Source organism: Lynx canadensis, chromosome B1 (genome assembly GCF_007474595.2).
Source record: "Lynx canadensis isolate LIC74 chromosome B1, mLynCan4.pri.v2, whole genome shotgun sequence".
Lineage (NCBI taxonomy): Eukaryota > Metazoa > Chordata > Mammalia > Carnivora > Felidae > Lynx > Lynx canadensis.
In genome coordinates, this window is record NC_044306.2 from 142,498,787 (window position 1) to 142,519,647 (window position 20,861).

The 20,861-nt window shown below is 41.3% G+C and overlaps 1 protein-coding gene across 1 annotated transcript in view; it reads right to left on the reverse strand.

Moving 5' to 3' along the window:
- FRAS1 (Fraser extracellular matrix complex subunit 1) overlaps positions 1-1,855 on the reverse strand; it is a 424,264-nt gene extending 422,409 nt beyond the window's left edge. The window contains exon 1 of the mRNA XM_030313622.1: positions 1,245-1,855. Coding sequence (XP_030169482.1) covers positions 1,245-1,320 — 76 coding nt within the window. The 5' untranslated portion in view covers positions 1,321-1,855. The remainder of the gene's footprint in view (positions 1-1,244) is intronic.
- Between the last annotated feature and the right edge of the window lie 19,006 nt (positions 1,856-20,861).

The following is a 20,861-nucleotide window of genomic DNA, read 5'->3' on the forward strand; positions in this document are numbered from 1 at the left end:
TGGACTCCCAAGGCCACGCCACTTTCTCCGGAGAAACTAGCAGGGAAAAGGCAGCTGCTCTGAGGGCCAGAGGTCGATCCAAGGCAGGGCTTTGTCCTCTGCCTGGCCTCCTGCCGCCCCCGGCCCTGCGCCCAGGCTCCGCACCCTCAATTGCCCCAACCCGGCAGCAGGCGAAGGCGCCCCGCCCCGCCCGGCGCCCGCCGCCGCCGCGGCTGCGGGTCTGATTTGCGGCGGAGCAGGTGAACTCTCCTTCCCGCAGCTGGATGAATAATGAATGGAGACGGGAGGGGAAGCCAAGAGCCCGCGGCGGTGGATTAAGTCGTCTTCCTCCCAGTCCGCCGGCACCCTTCCCCCTCTCCAAGCACTATCTAGACGACTTTCCCGTCTCCCCGGAGCAGGTACGAACTCACAGCGCCTCGCATCCCCGGGCCCGCCATCCCATGACCCCCGAACTCTTAAATTACTTATGGATGCATTTATTTGCCTGAGCCCCGACTGCCTTTGCTATCATGGCGACAATTCCCACCGTCTCCTTTCTCTCCCCCAGGTCGGAGTTCTACACACAGGTTGGAGCCCCGGAAGAAAACCAGGAGTGAGGGCGAAGTAAGAGAATGAAGCTAAACTCTTATTAATCACTTTTTCCCCCCTAGGGAAGCAGGCAGGCTCGTAGGCTCGTGCCTCTCTGTACTAGGGAGATTTCTCTTAGTGCATTTGAATTGTCTACGTACAGAACGCGCTCTATCTAGTTATAAAATCTTTACTGGACTTTACAGGGACACTTCCTGGGGCAGGGGGCAGGGAGAGTGGCGAGGGCTTTAAGGTGCCGGATTTTTGTTTCGTGGGAGCGGAGGTATTTTTACCCAGGTAAGAGCAATTGTTCGCTCCTCGCCTACGCTTCATGCAGCCGCTTTCCGTTGGGGGCAGCGGGGAAGTGGGAAAAAAGAGAATCCAGTCTCGGAGATGCCACCTCAGTTGGCCACCCACCCACCCAAATGCACTAAGGGCAGAGAGGGAGGCGGGAGACGGGCTTGTGGTCTGAATACAAAACAATCAAGGAGTAGGAATCTTCTCAGAAAAAGCCCACTCCAGTTCCACTCCCACCCACCCACCACCCCCAAAGAAACTTCCACCCGACCCCCAATACCATAAACACGCTTGACTTCTTAAACGGCACGACCTCTCCCCCCCACCACACACACACACACACACAAGGGGGGAAGGGGGGGGAGGCACCGCTCTCTCACCTTCGGAATGATGAGGCAATGCCGCAAATTCCGCCAATGCTAGGGCCACCCCGAGCCACACTTTGAAGGCACCCATTGCCGCTTCGACACCCACACTGGAAGAGCCCAGCCTTCAGCATCCAAGAACCAGCTCTCGCCCCAAACACCGGCTCTGGCGCCCGGGCTGGCGCGCACCGAGAGCGGGGGTTGGCGGGCGGCTACCTCCGGGGAAATGCGGCGCTGCCCTGGCCCCGAGTGACACTCTTCAGCAGCCCAGAGGCGCCGGGCCGCGCGGGGGATTCAATTCACCCACTGCCCGGACGGAGAGCGCGCTCAGTTCTCCCGCGGAGCAGCACGCCAACGTGGGCTGAGCTTGGGGAATAAAAGAGGAGGCAGAGCGCAGTTCTCCGCTGTAGACTCGCCGGAAAGTTCCCGTCAGAGGCTCATCGGACCTCCCAGCATTTCCCTCAGACCGATGCGTCCGCTCCTGGGTCCCCGGCCGTGGAGATCCCGGCGCAGGTTGGTCCGGAGCAGCTTTTTAAAGTTCGCTTGACACTCTACGTCGGCGCTGCGTAGGCAGAGGGGGTCGCCGGGAGCCCAGAAAGACCCACCCACCCCTCGGCCAGGCCACCCGGCTCCGCGGACCTCAGCCCCCGGTGGCCGCTCTCTGGAAACTTTGTGCCGCGCTGCGGGCAGCTCCAGGACTCGGCGGCGCTGCAGCCGCACAGCGCCGCCTCTGGCCGCGCTCCCTGCAGCAGCCGGTTCGAAAGCTTCCTCGAAAAGAACGGGGGCGGCGCCTCGGGGGGCGCTGCTGCTACTTTCTCGCCTCCGCCCCTCTCCAGGGTGAGGAGGGCTGTGGGGGCGCGGCTTGCTCCACGCGGACTGCCACCTCGGCGCTGTACACCCGGAGCTGGTTTGCAGGGTTGAGGTGTGATTACGGGAGTGCAGGAGGCGCCATAATTTTAAATGCACGGAGGAAAGAGCTAGGGAGGCTGGAAGGGATTCTGAAGTCAATGCTGCCACTCGGACTAGAGAGCCTGCATACGCACAAAATAAGGCCCCCTCTGGATCCCAGCGTTTAAAGGACACACGCTCCGCCTCGCTCCGCCTCCCTCCCCTCCTTCCTCTCTCCTTTGCTCGGTGTGAAAATGGACCCAGGGACTCGGAGCTTTGGCAGAGATTCCAGAGGGTCACGTGGGGAAGGGGAGAATCTAGGAGGGGGGCAGTGAGGGGAGGCCGAGAGAGCAACCTGATCCCCTTATTCGTTCTGCTGGAGTACATATTGCCTTTGTCTGGGGCAGGATCAAAAGTGGTCACACCAGGGCGGGGAGGGGGAGGGGGAGGCGGTGATGGGTGGTCCTTGCTCACTGAGAACCTGCCAACCGGGTCCTCACCTCTCGATTCAGGAGGGACCCATCCGGGAGGGGGTTTTACCCGCATTCAAAGGCCCTATCGCTATCCTCCACCCCCACACCCCGCCACTCCTGCTGGACTAAGTGCGTGAGGTGGACCTGATCCACCTTGGTGGTTCTGAGACCCTCCTGTTGTCCCACCGTGGGTTTTACCAGCAACCTGAGAGGGTCTTGGCTTGTGTGTCCTAGGCAGGGCCTCCCACCGGGCCGGGAATGCACCTTTACCTCTGGCAGAGAGACTGTCAGTGGAACACTGGGCGGTCTAGGCGAGGTGGCTCCAGCTGCGCCCCCAAATGCCAGTGAGTGGGAAGTAAACCTCTGGGCTACGCAGACTGGGGCGCACACTTGAAGAGTGGAGTCAGGACTGAGTGACGACAGCAATTTTTATATGACCAAATAAAAAGAGCTGGTCTTGGGTTAATCGCTTTACGAGATGAGAATGGTTGCCTCAAGAGAGATGCTGGCTGGGATCTGACTGACCCGGAGGAAACACGTCCTGGTTCCTTTAGCTGACCTGACTTGGGTGAACGTGTGGAAGGGGAGTTTGTCCAAGCTGCACACGCTAGGCTGTGAAACAGTGGGAGGGCCCACTTGTTTTCAGTCTTTACAACCATCCTAAAGGTGGGCCAACGTGCTAATGCTCTCAGCCGCAACTTGGAACAAGTATAACTTAGTTAAGTTGTAAGTTGTAACTGACGGATATCTGCCATCCCTGTATGTATTCCTATTTAGCCAGAGCAAAATGGGAACCTCTAAAAACCGGGCGCTGACTTTTGAGTTTTTAGAGGAGCCAGGGGGTTTGCATCTCACCCTCAGTCTCTCCTGGGTTGCGGGGGTCTCAGGAACAGAGTATGTTTATCACCTTTGTACCTGAAACACAGAGTAGTAGATGCTCATTAAACGTTTGTTGAAAGAACAGACTGAGTAAAATAGTCCCTAAAAGCAGTGGCCACATCAAGTGCAGTGGGGCCCCAAAAAAGACCCCTCCTCTTTTTTCATTTAGAAAAACCTCCCCTCCCCCAAAAAAGACCCCCTCCTCTTTTTTCATTTAGAAAAACCTCCCCTCCCCCAAAAAGACCCCTTCCTCTTTTTTCATTTAGAAAGTTCACATTCTCTCCATCCCATGTAACGTGCTATGAAAACTCAGCTTCCAACACACTCTGGCAACCAGCTTACCGCTCCTAACACACTCCTTATAGAAATTTTATAGCCACCACTCACTGGAAGTAACTTAGACAGTTTGTTCTCTCAAGAATCAATTTGATTAAAAAAAATTTTAAAAGACCATACAATCATGGCCCTCAAAGAAGTTTCAGTAAGACATATTATACTTGTGCTACTTTTTAAAAAGGGGAGGAGGTGGGGGGAGAATATCATTTCCCAGTTACACCCATTCACCATATGCAGTATTTCTATATAACATCCCCCTCTCTGCCCCGCTCCACCACCGGCTGTGCACAGGTGTCCACACTGGCCCACATACATTATCCCCCCCTCCCCTCAGCCCTGATTAGGGAGAGAGCAGGTGTCCCCAGAGCCCCACCCCAAGATGATCAAATGGTTGAAAGGGTCAACCAATCAGTAATATTAGGCACATTTAGCACCTTCTGTGGGCACCTAAATTGAGACGTCAGGAAAAGAATTATATTAGCATAATCTATTTCATTATGATAGAAATTTAGTAGGCATTTTTATGGGTATGGAACTAATAGTAACTAGCTTATCTGTATAAATTAACCTCTACAAATGAATGTTTCACTCCAACAACCAATGCTTCCCCTGGCAAGGAGTTGATCGTTCACTAGCCAGAGACAGCTCGTTCTATATCTTCCAATATGTCCTATAGTATCTCCTTGGATTGGCCCTACTGTCACCTACTGACATTTCCCTGGCCTTGGTGCTGCCCAATCTAGGGAACTGATTTATCAATTCCTCCTGTAAATGATAGCAAAAACAACAATAATAGCTAACACACATAAAAATAACAACAATAGCCTAACACTGTACACTTTTACATTTAATCCTCCAAGAACCCTATGAGACAGGTACCATTATTATTTCCATTTACAGGAGAAATACTGATGTTCAGAGAGTTAAGTAATCTGTCCAGAGTCAGATGACTAAAAAATGGCAAAGCATATTAGAGCAAGCAATGCCAGCTGCAAAAGCAGGCAAACCCCCAAATTGTAGTGTCTTAAGACAACAAAAGTTTATTTCTCAGTCACATCCTGGCCCTGGGTGTAGGTGACTTCTTCTTATTGCTAGCGCGTGATGGAACACATGGCATGTAGCTTCCACATATGGGTAAAAAAGCGATAAAGGAGGTACTGCAATCCCTAAGGGCATTAGCCGTTCCTCTTAGAGCCCAGTGGCAAGAATGAGTCACATGACTCCAACCTAACTGCAAAAAAGGTCAGACCCATAGGAGGAAACATGGATATTTAGTGAGTACTAACTGTATTGATCCACTCCAGAGCCCCTGCTCTTAACTGTCTTAACTATCCTTAGCTCCACTATTTTGCCTCTAAGCAAAGCCCCGGTTGAACCTCCCCTGCTAACACTAGGGCTTTTGTGACCTTTGTTGCAACTCCTCTACTGTTTCTCCAACTTATCTTTACTCTCCTATTGGTCCACTTTACTCTCCTTTTCCTTTCTCCCTTCTGCCCCCTTTCCTCTGCTTCTCACTGTCTTCTTTCTGCACAACCCCACCCTATGCATTGAGTCTTCTATCACATCTTTCTTCTCGTACCTGCTCTGGGAGTGATCCTGCAGTGTTACTGCTTTTGTTCTGGTTTGTCAGTTTCAGCATGTGACAATATTTGTGGCTTTTTTTTTCCTGCCTCAAATAGTTATACCAAAAAGAATAAGCAAATAATAGAAGTAAATACTGATGGGCTCTGCCATAATCTAACTCCTGCACAAGAATAACTGCAGCAAACACATTCAAACATTTTTCTCTGCTTAACTGAACTTAATTCTTTTTACAAAAACAGAGTCATAATTTACATGCTATTTTGTAACCTGCCTTTTTTTCTCCCACTGAACAGTATAGCTAGACCACAACATTCTAAGCCAAATCATATTGATCTATCTCATTCTTTTTAAGGGCTTCTTGGGTTTGTATTGTATGGATAGATCTTTATATATTTACCCAATCCTCTGTTAAGAACATTTACATTGTTCCCAGTTTTTTGCTGTTATAAATAATGCAGCAGTAAACATCCTTATAAAAGTCCTTTGTGCACTTACCCAATTATTTCCCTGGGGTAAATTTTGGAGGCAAAAGTGCTAGGTCAAAGGGATGCATATTTTCATTTTGATACCTGTCATTTAATCTTTATAAATCTCAAAAGGAGAAATGATATTTTGCTTAATACAACTTATTAACTATGTCACCTCAAGCAGATTACCCTTCTTGAACTTCAGATTCCCTGCCTAAAACATGGGCATTGCAATAAAAGTCCATTACATGAAAAGTCCTTACAGGACCTCTGTTTGCACCGAATAAAATAAAAATGCCTAGCACCATATGTGACATGTTAGCCACTTAACAGATGTTAGCCAAGTGAAATACATGTACTTTTTAAATCTGCATTTCTTTGCTCATTAGTAAAGTAAAACAACTTTTCTTATTTTTATGTATTTCTTTGTGTGTGTGTCTGAATGATCTTCTTATATTTCTGTTAGTGGGGTTTTTGATTCTATGTAGAATTGTAAGAGTTCTTTATGTATTCAGTATATTAATCCTTTTCTATGAATGTAAGTATTCCTGTACAGAAAGAGAGTCACTATTTACCATTTATTTTTGTGGGAAAGAAGAGCTTCCCCAGCAATGTCAATGGAAGGACATATAAGACCAACCCCGCCCCCCAAAAAAGGGCTTAGTATCTAGAATTTTTTCCTGGAATAAAATAAACTAAAACCCCAAGTTTTTTGTTTTTTCATTTTTGTTTTTTGTTTGTTTGTTTCCTTGTTTTAGCTTCCCCTTTTGAAACAGCCACCCAACCTTATACACTGGTTCAGTTGTAGCAATTGTGGTAGGCTGGGTTCTCTTCTTTTTGGTTGATAGCCCTGCATCACCGTTGTCAAATAGTTTTAATATCACCCCTGTGCCTCTAGTAACGACACAGCAGAAAGCCAAGCATCAGAGGTCACTGAAAATGCCAAATGGCAACAGCAACCAAAAGAGGAAACCCGGTCATGTCAGCACATTTAATCAAGTTCTTTCCCACTCAGACTACACTGGCTTTTGTTTTAGACATAAAAGTCCTATATGACTGGACCTGATTCATCCTGTACTTTACTACTGCATACTTACATGTAGATTTTTTAAACTTCATTTGTTGTTCTCTGTATCACTAATTATCTTCTGTTTACACCGAGAATACTTGTCTATCTAATCAGTACTGGTAATAAGTACAATGTAGTCATGGCAATGAGAAAACATTACTGAAAACTTTGTAGGAAACTAATTTTTTTTTTTTTTTACTAATCATCTAGTCACCTTGCTGAGCTGTATATTCCCTCTTGTATTTATTTCTACTGAAAGAAGTGAGAGGAGGTCAGGTATAAAAAGAAGAGATGCAAAGAAAGGAAACAGGATTTCCAGATGCTCTTTGCTTTTGCTTCAGATTAGAAGCTATTTCAAAACACACACCACCTCTACCCTTGCCCCCCCCCTTAAACAATGAAATATTCTGAACAGCTTATATGATACAGAATGTGCTGAATAGATTGTAACTTTTCCATAAAATGAAATATTATATAGAGATTTAAAATGATAGTTTAAACATATATTTATTGACATGGAAATATGTTTTCAAAATATTATTGGGTGAAAAACATAGGTTATGTGATAATAATACAATGTTCCCATGCTTTTGCTTATAGACATGTACTTTAATACATTTATACACACACGTCCACTTAATACATTTATACATACACATCCATACACACACATCTCAAAAGATATACGGTTGACCTTCGAACAATACAGGTTTGAACTCTGTGAGCCCACATATACATGAATTTTTTAATATAAATACAGTATGTGCTATAAATGTATTTTCTCTTCCTTATGATTTTCTTAATAATATTTTCTTTTCTCTGGCTTCCTTTATGGTCAGAATACAGTATAGAATACATGCAACATACAAAATATGTGTTAATTGACTTCCAGTCAAATGTGGACTATTAGTTTTGGGTGAATCAAAAGTTATAGGTGGACTTTTGACTATGCAGGAGGTCAGTGCCCCTACCCCTAAGTTGTTCAAAGGTCAGTTGTACACCGAAATATTATCTGAGGTTGCAGGTGACTTAATTTCTTTTTTTAGCTTGCCTGTATTTTCACATTCTTCTATACTAAATTCATATATAACTGTTGGAGGAATTTTCAAATAACAGAATCAGCTAATTCAAACTATCTTAAATTATACATGGCATTTACTGTCTGTCATAATTAGAAACTAAGGCTTTCCTTAGAAGATCTTTAGATTGGGTTCAACTTAGTACTTTAATGATGTTATAAAGGAGCTGAATTCTTTCTTTCTCTCCACTCTGCCTTTGTGATAGACATTACTAGTGCTCACCCACATTTCCTGGCTACATGATATTTCACATTTTTTCTCAGCCCATTCACAGTTAGGCAAGGCAGGTAATTAGATCTAGACCTACACTGTCCAATACAGTGGCCACTATGCACATGTGCCTACTGAGCTCTATACATCAGATGGCAAAGACTTAGAACACACAAATAAAGAATATAAAATATCTTGGGGTGCCTGGGTGACTCAGTAAGTTAGGTGTCCAACTCTTGATTTCAGCTCAGGTTATGTTCTCATGGTTTGTGAGTTCCAGCCCCCTGTTGGGCTCTGCACTGACAGCATCCAGCCTGGTTGGGATTCTCTCTCTCCCTCTCTTTCTGTCCCTCCCCTGCTCATGCTCTCTCTCTCTCTCTCTCTCTCTCTCAAAATAAATAAATAAACATTAGGAAAAAGAAAGTATGGGCACCTGGGCAACTCAGTCGGTTAAGTGTCCAACTTCAGCTCAGGTCATGATCTCACAGTTTGTGAGCTCGAGCCCCGTGTCGGGCTCTATGCTGACAGTTCAGAGCCTGGAGCCTGTTTTGATTTCTATGTCTCCCTCTCTCTCTGCCTCCTGCTCATGCTCTCTTTCTCTCAAAAATAAACATTAAAAAAATTGTTAAAGAATATAAAATATCCAGGGGCGCCTGGGTGGCGCAGTCGGTTAAGCGTCCGACTTCAGCCAGGTCACGATCTCGCGGTCCGGGAGTTCGAGCCCCGCGTCAGGCTATGGGCTGATGGCTCGCAGCCTGGAGCCTGTTTCCGATTCTGTGTCTCCCTCTCTCTCTGCCCCTCCCCCGTTCATGCTCTGTCTCTCTCTGTCCCAAAAAAAATAAATAAACGTTGAAAAAAAAATTTTTTTTAAATAAAAAAAAGAAAAAAAAAGAATATAAAATATCCCATTAACTTTTATATTAATTACATGTTGAAATGATAATATTTTGAATATATTCTGTTAAACATATTATTAAAACTAGCTTTACCTGTTTCTTTTTACTTTCAAAAATATGGCTACTAGAAAATTAGGTTTTCTTATGTCCACTATGCATCTATTAGAATGGTGTAAATAAATAAATAAATAAATAAATAAATAAATATTTTAAAGTAAATTTGAAAAACTGATAAAATCAAGCACTGGCCATGATGTGGAACAACTGGAACTCTCATATGTATTGCTGGTGTTAACATGAAATTGTGCATTTTGGAAAATAGTTTGACAGTTTCTTATAAAATTAAACATGAACTTACTATATGATTGAGTCGTCCCACTGGTAAATGTTTACCCAAGAGAAATGAAAACCTATGTTCACACAATAATGTTTTCTATTGGCTTTGTTCGTCACCAAAAACATTTGGGGAACAACTTAAATGTCCCTCCACTGGGAAATAAACAAACCATAGTAAATCCATACAATGGAATAGTATTCAGCAACAAAAAGGAACAAACTACACACAACAGCATGTTTGAATGTCAAATGCATTATGCTAAATGAAAAGAGCCAAATCCAAAAGCTACATACTCTATCATTCCATTTATGTGGCATTGTTGAAAGGCAAAACCATAGGGTCAGAAAATAGATCACTGGTTGCCAGGGGCCGAGGGTAGGAGGAGGGATTGACTACAAAAGGCACAGGGTAATTCTTGGGAGAGACAGAAGTGTTCTAAAATTTGCTTGTAATAGTAATTATGTGACTATATGTGTTTGTTGAAACTCACAGAACTGTACCCTAAAAAAAGTAAATTTTACTGTGGGTAAATTATACCCTAACTTACAAGATGAAAAACACATAACAAACAATCAAATCATAGCAAACAAGCATTACCTCCAAATTTGGTAATAGCAACAATAATAATAAAGTTAGTCATGTGAGTCACATGTGGTTCCCATTATATTTCTATTGGATAGCAGTTTTATTTTTTTTAATTTTTTTAAAACTGTTTTTTTTTTTTTTAATGTTTATTTTTGAGACAGACAGAGACAGAATGCGAGTGGGTTAGGGGCAGAGAGAGAAGGAGACACAGAATCCAAAGCAGACTCCAGGCTCTAAGCTGTCAGCACAGAGCCCAACATGGGGCTCGAACTCATGAACTGTGAGATCATGACCTGAGCCGAAGTCGGACGCTCAACCAACTGAGCCACCCAGGCGCCCCATGGATAGCACTGTTTTAGACAATGGGCTGTGTTGCTTTTGACCCAAAACGAATATAGCCATGCTCCCTTCCCTGGCCTCACTGACGTCTGAAACCTATGATGGTAGCATCATAAGATGATGGAATCTCTCAATAAGCCCAAATCCCAACAGAAATGTTTGGAACAAAGGCCCCTGCCAACACTCACTGGACAGGTTGTGTCAGAAATATACTTTATCTTGTTAACAACAAAGATTTGGAGGTTGTTACTTCAGCATAACCTAGGCTTTCCTGACCAATGCTGCCTTCCACTGTGTCAGTTTCGCTTCCACTTGGATCCAGCTTTTCAATAGAAAATACCTTCCAGCAATTCTCAGAGCTACATGCTCCCCTCCCCCGCCCCCCCATTCTACAAAGAGTTAAACCAAAGCTATGTAAGAAAAGCAAGAATCTACTTTCTCATGAACCCCTAGCAAATGTTTTTCTTGTGTTTCACTGGTCCACATTCACTCTCATGCCCATGGATTTTTGGGAAATACAAACATTCAGTCTACTAGAACCTACAAAGAAAACAAAGACTCCATGAGGTAATAATTACTAAATATATTCTCTATGAGGGAAAATTCAACAGAATGCAAAGAATTCTCCTGAAGCCAGCTCATTTTCAGCATATTCTTTCCAAGGCAATACAACTAGGAATCAACATTACTGAATTCAAGCCTCTTGATGTATCCTGGCTCCTTATGCCCCACTACCAATGTTTTTTAAAGACCTCAGGGCAGAAATGACAAAGAACAACATATTCTACCTTCTCATAAGCAAATTCAAGACTTTAAGATTATTTTCACTGCAATCTAAAGATACTGGTCTTCACAAAGCATGGAAAAAGAGACCATTATCTCACTGAGCCCAGGAAGTAACACCTAGTATGCAGTCTAACCTCTAAGACTAACTGGTTGACTGACTTCAAATAAGTCATTAATAGATCTTCTAAATCCTCACCTGTAGAAAGAAGATAATAATACTTGGGATTAATTTATCAACCTTGGTTGTTTTGGGTCTCAAATTAAGAAAATGGATATGAAAATCTTTGGAAACACTAAGAACACTATACAAATGTAGAGTATTATTATTATTAAGAACTTTGGCTAGGTCAGGCATTTTTATGTACAAAGCAGTTTTAAGACTATGAGTAATCATCCTGTAGTAATTGGATATGTAAATGCTCCCAGAGGTCTACTTCAGCAGGCTATTCAGATAAATCAAAACTGATGATGATGATGTTGATGATGATAATAATATTTCTCTAATAGTGAATGAAAAGCAAGAAGCAAAGGTAATGATCTCATTCCTTGATCCATGGAAGAAGACTAAGTACCTTTTTGGTGTCATTATTTTTAAAAGACTTCTAGTGATGATATAATAAGAGCTGTGACTTTTACTATCAGTGTGAATCTGCTATGTTTGCTCATTCTAATCCATTAGCATTTAATTTTGCTGTTTTTCTCTCTTATCCTACAATCATCTAGTAACAACTGAGCTGCAATAAGTCTGGCTTTGGTGCCTCTGGAGCGATTCAATCTTAAAATGATTGTGAACTTGGAAAAGACAGGGGAAAACTGGCCATAGATTCTCATGGGAGTCCCCTGGCAGACAGGCAGTCCTGAACCTGCTGTCATTTTTAGGAAGGTATAGAGTGGAGAAATATTTCCCCTGTGCGGAAGACAAAAAGAAGGTGAGAAAGCAGACAGTGAAGACCCATGACCCCGTGTCTCCTAATATCTTGTTTAGAACAAAAGAGTATATGGAATTTGAAAGTGCCTCAGAGATGGGAGAATTTTCATATCTCTTTGAATTAGTACTCTCTTCTCAACTTCAGTTTCCACCCTTACGCTTCTTCTCACCAAAGCATATCAGCATGAATCTGGATCAATGATGCATCAAACATAGCATCAGTATAGAAAAATTCAACTTGCAGGAGGAGTTAAAATGGCAAAGAGTAAGGGGACCCTGGGCTTATCTCATCCCTTGAACACAGGTAGGTCAACATCTAACCATTTTGAATACCTAGGAAATCGATCTGAGGATTAGCAGAACAATCTGCATAATTTGAGGGAGAAAACACAGCAGGTTCATGGTGTGGAAAGGTGAATTGGGGGAGAGAAGAGCTGTGGTGCTGCAGAGGGGAGGGAGCTATTTTTACAGAGAGGAGAAAGACAGAGGAGGAGAGATAGCAGCACATTGGGTTTAGGCAAGAAAGTACTCCCTTTGAAAGCATCTAGAAAGAGTGAAAACACACATAGGGGACTGCACAAGAAAACTGTTCCCCAAAGCCATTGACAGGGAGGAAAGGAGAGGTTTTCAATACCGTCAGCTTCTTATAAACAGTATACCACAGAGTCTGAAAGTTCAGAGGTCAGCCCCTGGTGGTACTCCAGGAGCAGACAACGTGGTCTGAGGATCCCCTGTGTCATATGGGGAAAAGTGATTGCTCTGCTTGGAGTGCATTTGGTAAAGATGATACAGCCTCTCCAGGGGCAAAAGACCCAGAAGGCACCATCAAACCACCACATTCACCCATATAGGAACAAAGACGCCAGATGAGGGCAGCAAACCCTGGCGCTGGCTGTGTGTTGCACTTTACCATAAGCTCTGAGCTGCTGCCACTATGCAATAGCACAACTGTTTCCTGGGACAAGCCATCCCTGGCCAAAGCGCAGTGAGACTGTCCTTTCAGAAGTACACTTCAGGTCTAAACCACAGGGGTCTCTGCAGTGTGGGGTTTTGAAACACAGCTGCACCTGAGATAAAACTCTGGAGAGAGGCACTACCTGGTAGGCAGACAGCTCAGACACAGACAAGGGACAGCAGGGAGCTGATGGAAGCAGGGATCAAAGAGGAGTGACTGATCTCCCACCTGTGAGGGTGTGAAGTTCCTGCTCTGGAGACTAGAGAGCCAGGTGAAGCCATTTTCACCATTCACCCACCAACACAGATCAGCCCTTGTGAGCTAAACAGCCGCCAACAAGTGGAGAAGGGAGCCATTACACCAAGCCCCACCCCCTGTGCCCTCTTAGTCACATCTCCACTAGGGCAAGTTGGCCTGAGAATCAGGCAGCAGACCCCTCCCCTAGAAGCCAAGCCCAAATCCCTTCCAGGAGCTTAGTCTACTGGCCATAGACTGCTGCAAAGTTTCAGATCTAGGGGAAACTGGATCTGGCTTCATTTGGGCTTTTTTGCTTGTTTGTTGCTCATTTTTGTTGTTGTTGCTTTTGTTTTTGTTGTTGTTCTTTTCTTTTCTTTCTTGGATACAGAAAGAACAAATTTTTTTATTTTTTATTTTATTTATTTTATTAATTTTTTAATTTTAATTTTTTTCTCTCTTCTTTTCTCTTTTCTCTTTTTTCTATCAAACTTATCTTTGGGAATGCAAGCTGGTGCAGCCACTCTGGAAAACAGTATGGAGGTTCCTCGAAAAATTAAAAATAGAACTACCCTACGACCCAGCAATTGCTCTACTAGGCATTTATCCAAGGGATACAAGTGTGCTGTTTTGAAGGGACACGTGCACCCTCGTGTTTATAGCAGCACTATCAACAACAGCCAAAATATAGAAAAAGCCTAAATGTCTATTGATGGATGAATGGATAAAGAAGATGTGGGATATATGTGTATATACATGGAGTATTACTCGGCAATCAAAAAGAATGAAATCTTGCCATTTGCAACTACATGGATGGAACTAGAGGGTATTATGCTAAGTGAAATTAGTCAGTCAGAGAAAGACAAAAATCATATGACTTCACTCATAGGAGGACTTTAAGAGACAAAACAGATGAACATAAGGGAAGGGAAATAAAAATAATATAAAAACAGGGAGGGGGACAAAACAGAAGAGACTCATAAATATGGAGAACAAACTAAGGGTTACTGGAGGGGTTGTGGGAGGAGGAATGGGCTAAATGGGCAAGGGGCACTAAGGAATCTACTCCTGAAATCATTGTTGCACTATATGCTAACTAATTTGGATGTAAATTTTAAAAAATAAAAAATACAACAAGTTAAAAAAAAACTTCTCTTAACAAGCTGACTAACACACCTAGGATCTAGCTTCCTTTATTTGGTATTTTTTAAATCTTTTAATTTTTATTTCATTCTGTTATTATTATTATTGTTTTTTCTTCCTACAAAAGGACAAGATGGAAGAATTTACCTCACAAGAAAGATCAGAAGAAACAATGCCCAGAGATTTAGTCAATGCAGATATTAGTAAGATGTCTGAACTAGAATTTTAAACAATGATTATGAGGACACTAGCTGGGTTTAAAAAAAGCATAGAAGACATCAGAAAATCCCTTTCTGCAGAGGTAAAAGAACTAAAATCTAGTCAAGCCAAAATTAAAAATGCTATAACTGGGATGCAAACCCAAAAGTCCATAAAAATGAGAATGGAGGCGGGAGAGCAAAATAGCAATATAGAAGATAAAATAATGGAAAATAATGAAGCCAAAAAGAAGAGGGAAACAAAAGTCAAGGATCTTGAAGGAAAACTCAAGGAACTCAGCAATTTATTAAAACATAATAACATTCATATCATAGGCATCCCAGAAGATGAAGAGAGAAAAGAGGCAGGAAGTTTATGTGAGCAAATTATAGCTGAAAACTTCCCTAATCTGGGGAAGGTCACAGACATCAAAATCCAAGAAACACAGAGAACTCCCATTAAATTCAACAAAAGCTGGCCATCACCAGGACATATCATAGTCAAATTCACAAAATACACAGATAAGGAAAAAATACTGAAAGCAGCAAGGGAAAAGAAGTCCTAAACCTACAAGGGAAGACAGATCAGATTCACAGCAGATCTGTCCACACAAACTTGGCAGGCCAGAAAGGAGTGGCAAGAGATATTCAACATGCTGAATGGAAATACATGCAGCCAAGAATATTCTATCCAGCAAGGCTGTCATTCAAAAATAGAAGGAGAGATCAAGAATTTCCCAGACAAACAAAAACTAAAGGAGTTTGTGAGCGCTAAACCAGCCCTACAAGAAGTTTTAAGTGGAAATCTTTGAGTGAAGAAGAAAAAAGAGAGAGTGAGAGAGACAAAAAGCAACAAAGCAACCAAAAGCAACAAAGACTAGAAAGAACCAGAGAGCATCACCAGAAACACCAACTCTACAAGTTAGACAATGGCACTAAATTCATACCTTTCAATAATCACTCTGAATGTAAATGGACTAAAAGCTCTAATCAAAAGACATGGGCTATCAGAGTGGATAAAAACAAAACAAAACAAGATCCATCTATATGCTGCCTGCAAGAGTTTCATTTTAGACCTAAAGACACCTGCAGATTGAAGTGAGGAGTTGGAGAACTATCTATCATGCTAATGGATGTCAAAAGAAAGCCAGAATCACCATACCTATTTCAGACAAACTAGATTTTACAGCAAAGGCTGTAACAAGAGATGAAGAAGGGCATTATATCATAATTAAGGGGTCTATCCATCAAGAAGACATAACAATTATAAATATTTATGCCCCCAATTTGAGAGAACCCAGATATATAAATCAATTAATCATAAACATAAATAGACTCATTGACAATAATACAATAATAGTAGGGGACTGTAACACCCCACTTACAACAATGAACAGATCACCTAAGCAGAAAATCAAAAGGAAACAATGGCTTTGAATGACACACTGGACCAGATGGACTTAGCAGGTATATTCAGAACATTTCATCTTAAAGCAACAGAATACACATTCTTTTTGAGTGCAAATGGAACATTCTCCAGAATAGATCACATACTGGGTCACAATAAGCCTGCAACAAATACAAAGAGATAGAGATCATAACCATGCTTATTTTCAGATCATAGAGCAATGAAACTTGAAGTCAACCACAAGAAAAAATTTGGAAATCCCTCAAATACATGGAGGTTAAAGAATATCCTACCAAAGAATTAATAGGTTAACCAGGAAATTAAAGACAAAATTTAAAAATAAACAGAAGCAATGAAAATGAAAACACAATAGTCTAACATCACTGGGATGCAACAAAGGAAGTTCTAAGAGGGACATATATTGCAATTAAGGCCTATCTCAAGAAGTAAGAAAGGTCCCAAATGTACAACATAAACTTAGAACTAAAGGAGCTAGAAAAGGAAGAGCAAATAAACCTAAAGCCAGCAGAAGGGAAATAATAAAGATTAGGGCAGAAATGAATGATATAGAAACAAACAAAACAACCAGTAGAACAGATCAACGAAATTAAGAGCTAGTTCTTTGAAAGAATTAACAAATTAATAAACCTTTAGCCAAACTTATCAAAAAGAAAAGAGAAAGGACCCAAATAGATAAAATCATGAATGAAAGAGGAGAGATCACAACCAACACCACAGATACACAAATTATTATAAGAGAATAGTATGCAAAATTATATGCCAACAAACTGGGCAATCTAGAAGAAATGAACAAATTCCTAGAAATTCACAAACTATCAAAACTGAAACAGGAAGAAATAGAAAATTTGAACAGACCCATAACCAGCAAAGACATTGAATCAGTAATAAAAAATCTTCTAACAAACAAGAATCCTGGGCCAGATGGCTTCCCAAGGGAATTCAACCAGCCATTTAAAGCAGAGTTAATACCTATTTTTCTCAAACTGTTCCAAAAAATAGAAATAGAAGGAAAACTTCCAAACTCATTCTATGAAGCCAGCATTACCAGGATTCCAAAACCAAAGACCCCACTAAAAAGGAGAATTATATGCCAGTATCCCTGATAAACATGGATGCAAAAATCTCAACAAGATATTAGCAAATAAAACTCAATAGTCATTAAAAGAATTATGCACCATGATCAAGTGGGATTTATTCCTGGGCTGCAGGGCTGGTACAATATTCTCAATTCAATCAACATGATACATCACATTAAGAAAAGAAAGGATAAGAACCATATGATCCTGTCAGTAGGTGCAGAAAAAGCATTTGACAAAATACAGCATTCATTCTTGATAAAAAACCCTCAACAAAGTAGAGATAAATGAAACAAACCTCAACCTACAACTATATGGTCAACTCATCTTCAACAAAGCGGGAAAGAATATCCAATGGAAAAAAGACAGTCTCTTCAACAGTGTTGGGAAAACTGGATGGCAACATGCAGAAGAATGAAACTGGACCACTTTCTTAAACCATACACAAAAATAAATTCAAAATGGATGAAAGACCTAAATGTGAGAAAGAAAACCACCAAAATCCTCGAGGAGAACACAGGTAGAAACCTCTTTGACCTTGGTCAGAGCAACTTCTTACTAGACACATTGCTGAAGGCAAGGGAAACAAAAACAAACATTAACTATTGGGACTTCATCAAGATAAAAATCTTCTGCACAGTGAAGGAAACAATCAACAAAGCTAAAAGGCAGCCTACATAATGGGAGAAGGTATTTGCAAATGACATATCAGATAAATGATTAGTATCAAAAATCTATAAAGAACTTATCAAACTCAACACCCAAAAAACATAGAAGACATGAATAGACACTTTTCTAAAGAAGACATCCAGATGGCTAACAAACACATGAAAAGATGATCAACACCACTGATCATCAGGGAAATACAAATCAAAACCACACTGGGATACCACCGCACACAGGTCAGAATGGCTAAAATTAACAACACAAAAGTGTTTTGAGGATGCTGAGAAAGGGGAACTCTCGCGCACTGTTGGTGGGAATGCAAACTGGTGCAGTCACTCTGGAGCACAGTATGGAGGTTCCTCAAGAAACTAAAAACAGAACTACCCTAAGATCCAGCAATTGCACTATTAGATGTTTACCCAAAGGATACAGAAATACAGATTTGAAGGGGTACTTGCACCCCAATGTTTATAGCAGTGCTATCAACAATAGCCAAATTATGGAGAGAGCCCAAATGTCCATCAACTGATGAATGGATAAAGAAGTGGTATATATATATATACCACACACACACACACACACACAAAGGACTATTATTCAGTCATCAAAAAGAATGAAATCTTGCCATTTGCAATGACGTGGATGGAGCTAGAGTGTATTATGTTAAGTGAAATAAGTCAATCAGAGAACAACAAATATCATATGATTTCACTCATATGTAGTATTTAAGAAGTAAAAGAGATGAACATATAGGAAGGAGGGAAGAGAAGAAAGGGGAACAAACCACAAGAGATTCTTAATGATAGAGAACAAACCTCAGTTTGAACAACCCTCAGGTTGATGGAGGGATGTAGGTGGGAGATGGGCTAGATGGGTGATGGATACTAAGGAGGGCACTTGTGATGAGCATTAGGTGTTGTATGTAAGTGATAAATCACTAAATTCTACTCCTGAAATCAATATTGCACTGTATGTTAAGTAACTAAAATTTAATTTAAAAAAGGGAAAAAAAGAAAATTTAACTTGAAACAAAGTAAGCCCAAAGCTTTTTATAAAATGTAAAGATATGTACTGTGTTAATTTACATACAGTGTTATTATCAGAGAAAGGCTTGCTAAAAAAGAGAGAGAGAGCTCACTTAAATAAGTAGAGGGAAAGAATTGCTGTAAAAATGCAATTAATTTCATAGAGAGTCAATACATAGATGTACCGATATAATCTAGCACGGCTAAAAACCCTCATGATATTTTTGTGCTCTCCACCCACAGAAAAAAATACAAAGAAAAGTTTTTTACTCTGATTTCCTAAAATTCATTTGAAAAGAAGGAAGGCAACTGTTTTCATCCACAACTATATTTATAAATCCTCTTATAACCTGAGTATATTAAAAGACTTATAACAAGCTTTGAATTGAACTGGGGAGTTATTTATATGATCCTACTCTACAGACACCACCAAAATAACCTCAGTTGTTTTCATTTTCTTTCTTTCTTTCTTTCTTTCTTTCTTTCTTTCTTTCTTTCTTTCTTTCTTTCTTTTTGGTTTTCATTTTCAATATAAATGTGGGGCTTCCATGAGTGGCTACCTACATCAGTGAAAAATAATACTGATGAATAGTATTATTCATGGCATAAAGCACTTATATCCAGAGTAATGCCTTTCTAACTTCAGCAGTTAGTCCCCAGCTAGCCTACCCACCCAATGCCCATGTAATTGGAAGGAATCTTACCTATGTGCATTTATCCATAGAGTTCTTTAGCAAACCCACCTTCTGGCATCCCCAAACATATATACCCATTCAGAGAAGAAGCAACTGAAGTTTACTGTTGCTAAGGAAATATACATGAAATACCTATACTAGTCAACCTACTCCTAAATAGGAACAGACAAGCAAAATCAAAACACATTTGAGAAGAGAACCACAGCTTGAAATAGAAATGTAAAGATGAACAAGCAAATAACTGGTCCCAGAGTAAAAAGGCATCACGCAAGAAACACAAGAAAACTTTTGAAAATATTAAATTCACACCCTCAGAAGTATTTCAAGGGACAGTACTGCTATAAAATAAGCACTGGCTGCTATGAAAAAAGATCAGTTAAAAACATAAAAGAGTTTTTGGAAAATAAGGGTAATTTCCAAAATCAGAAAAACTTAATAGAAGTTATGAATAATAAAATACACACAGCTGAAGACTTTAATCAGTAGCCTGGAAGATAAAATCTGAGGGCATTTATAAAACTTGGACCACTAAAATATAATATAGGTCTCCAGGAGACCCAATATCTATCAAGTAAGTGTTCTCGACGTAAGAAATAAAGAAAACATGGAAAGAAGTTTAATGCTTCTTCATACTTCTTGTAGTTATTCATGCTGGGAAGATGGGAAATGGAACACACATCCCTCTCTCTCCCAACTGATAACACAAACAGCTAATGTGGAGGGGGCTTTTTGGAGTGGGGAAGGAAATGAAGAAAGTGTGGCCTACTTAGGATTTAATGTCCTACAGAGATAGTTTTGTTTTGCCCAGTTGGAGCATCTTCTGTAAAGCATCATTTACAAAGCTAGAAGGATCAAAGACCAGGCAACCAAGGAGTCTTATCACCCTAGTGGAAGCTGGAGTGAAGTTTATTGACTTTGCATCATCTACTAGAATTAAATAGTTCAGTTTGAGATAAACGGATGCCCCCAACACAAGGAAACCCTCTAGTATACCATTTTAGGCCACTGTCTGAAGGAATTATACCATTGAGCTAAATTGTCCCCCTTTTGGGGGCTGAGTAAGAACCAATTCCATTCCTGCACATACACTCAAACTAAAGAATGTTGACAGTATGTCAAGTTGCCACTGACTGCTGAGTCACTAGAAAAAAGTCCTTTTAACTCTCATCTCCTACCTGTCTGCCACCTACTGAGAAGACCTCAACAGGTTGATTTACATAGGCACAGTTATGCGAAAGCAACGAAGGATCTCAGATTATTCTGAGCTCAACAAAGGAACCTCAGATATAAGACTCAATAGTGTAAAAGAGGGATACCAGGACCAAAAAAACACAAAAATAAAAACAGGATGGATAT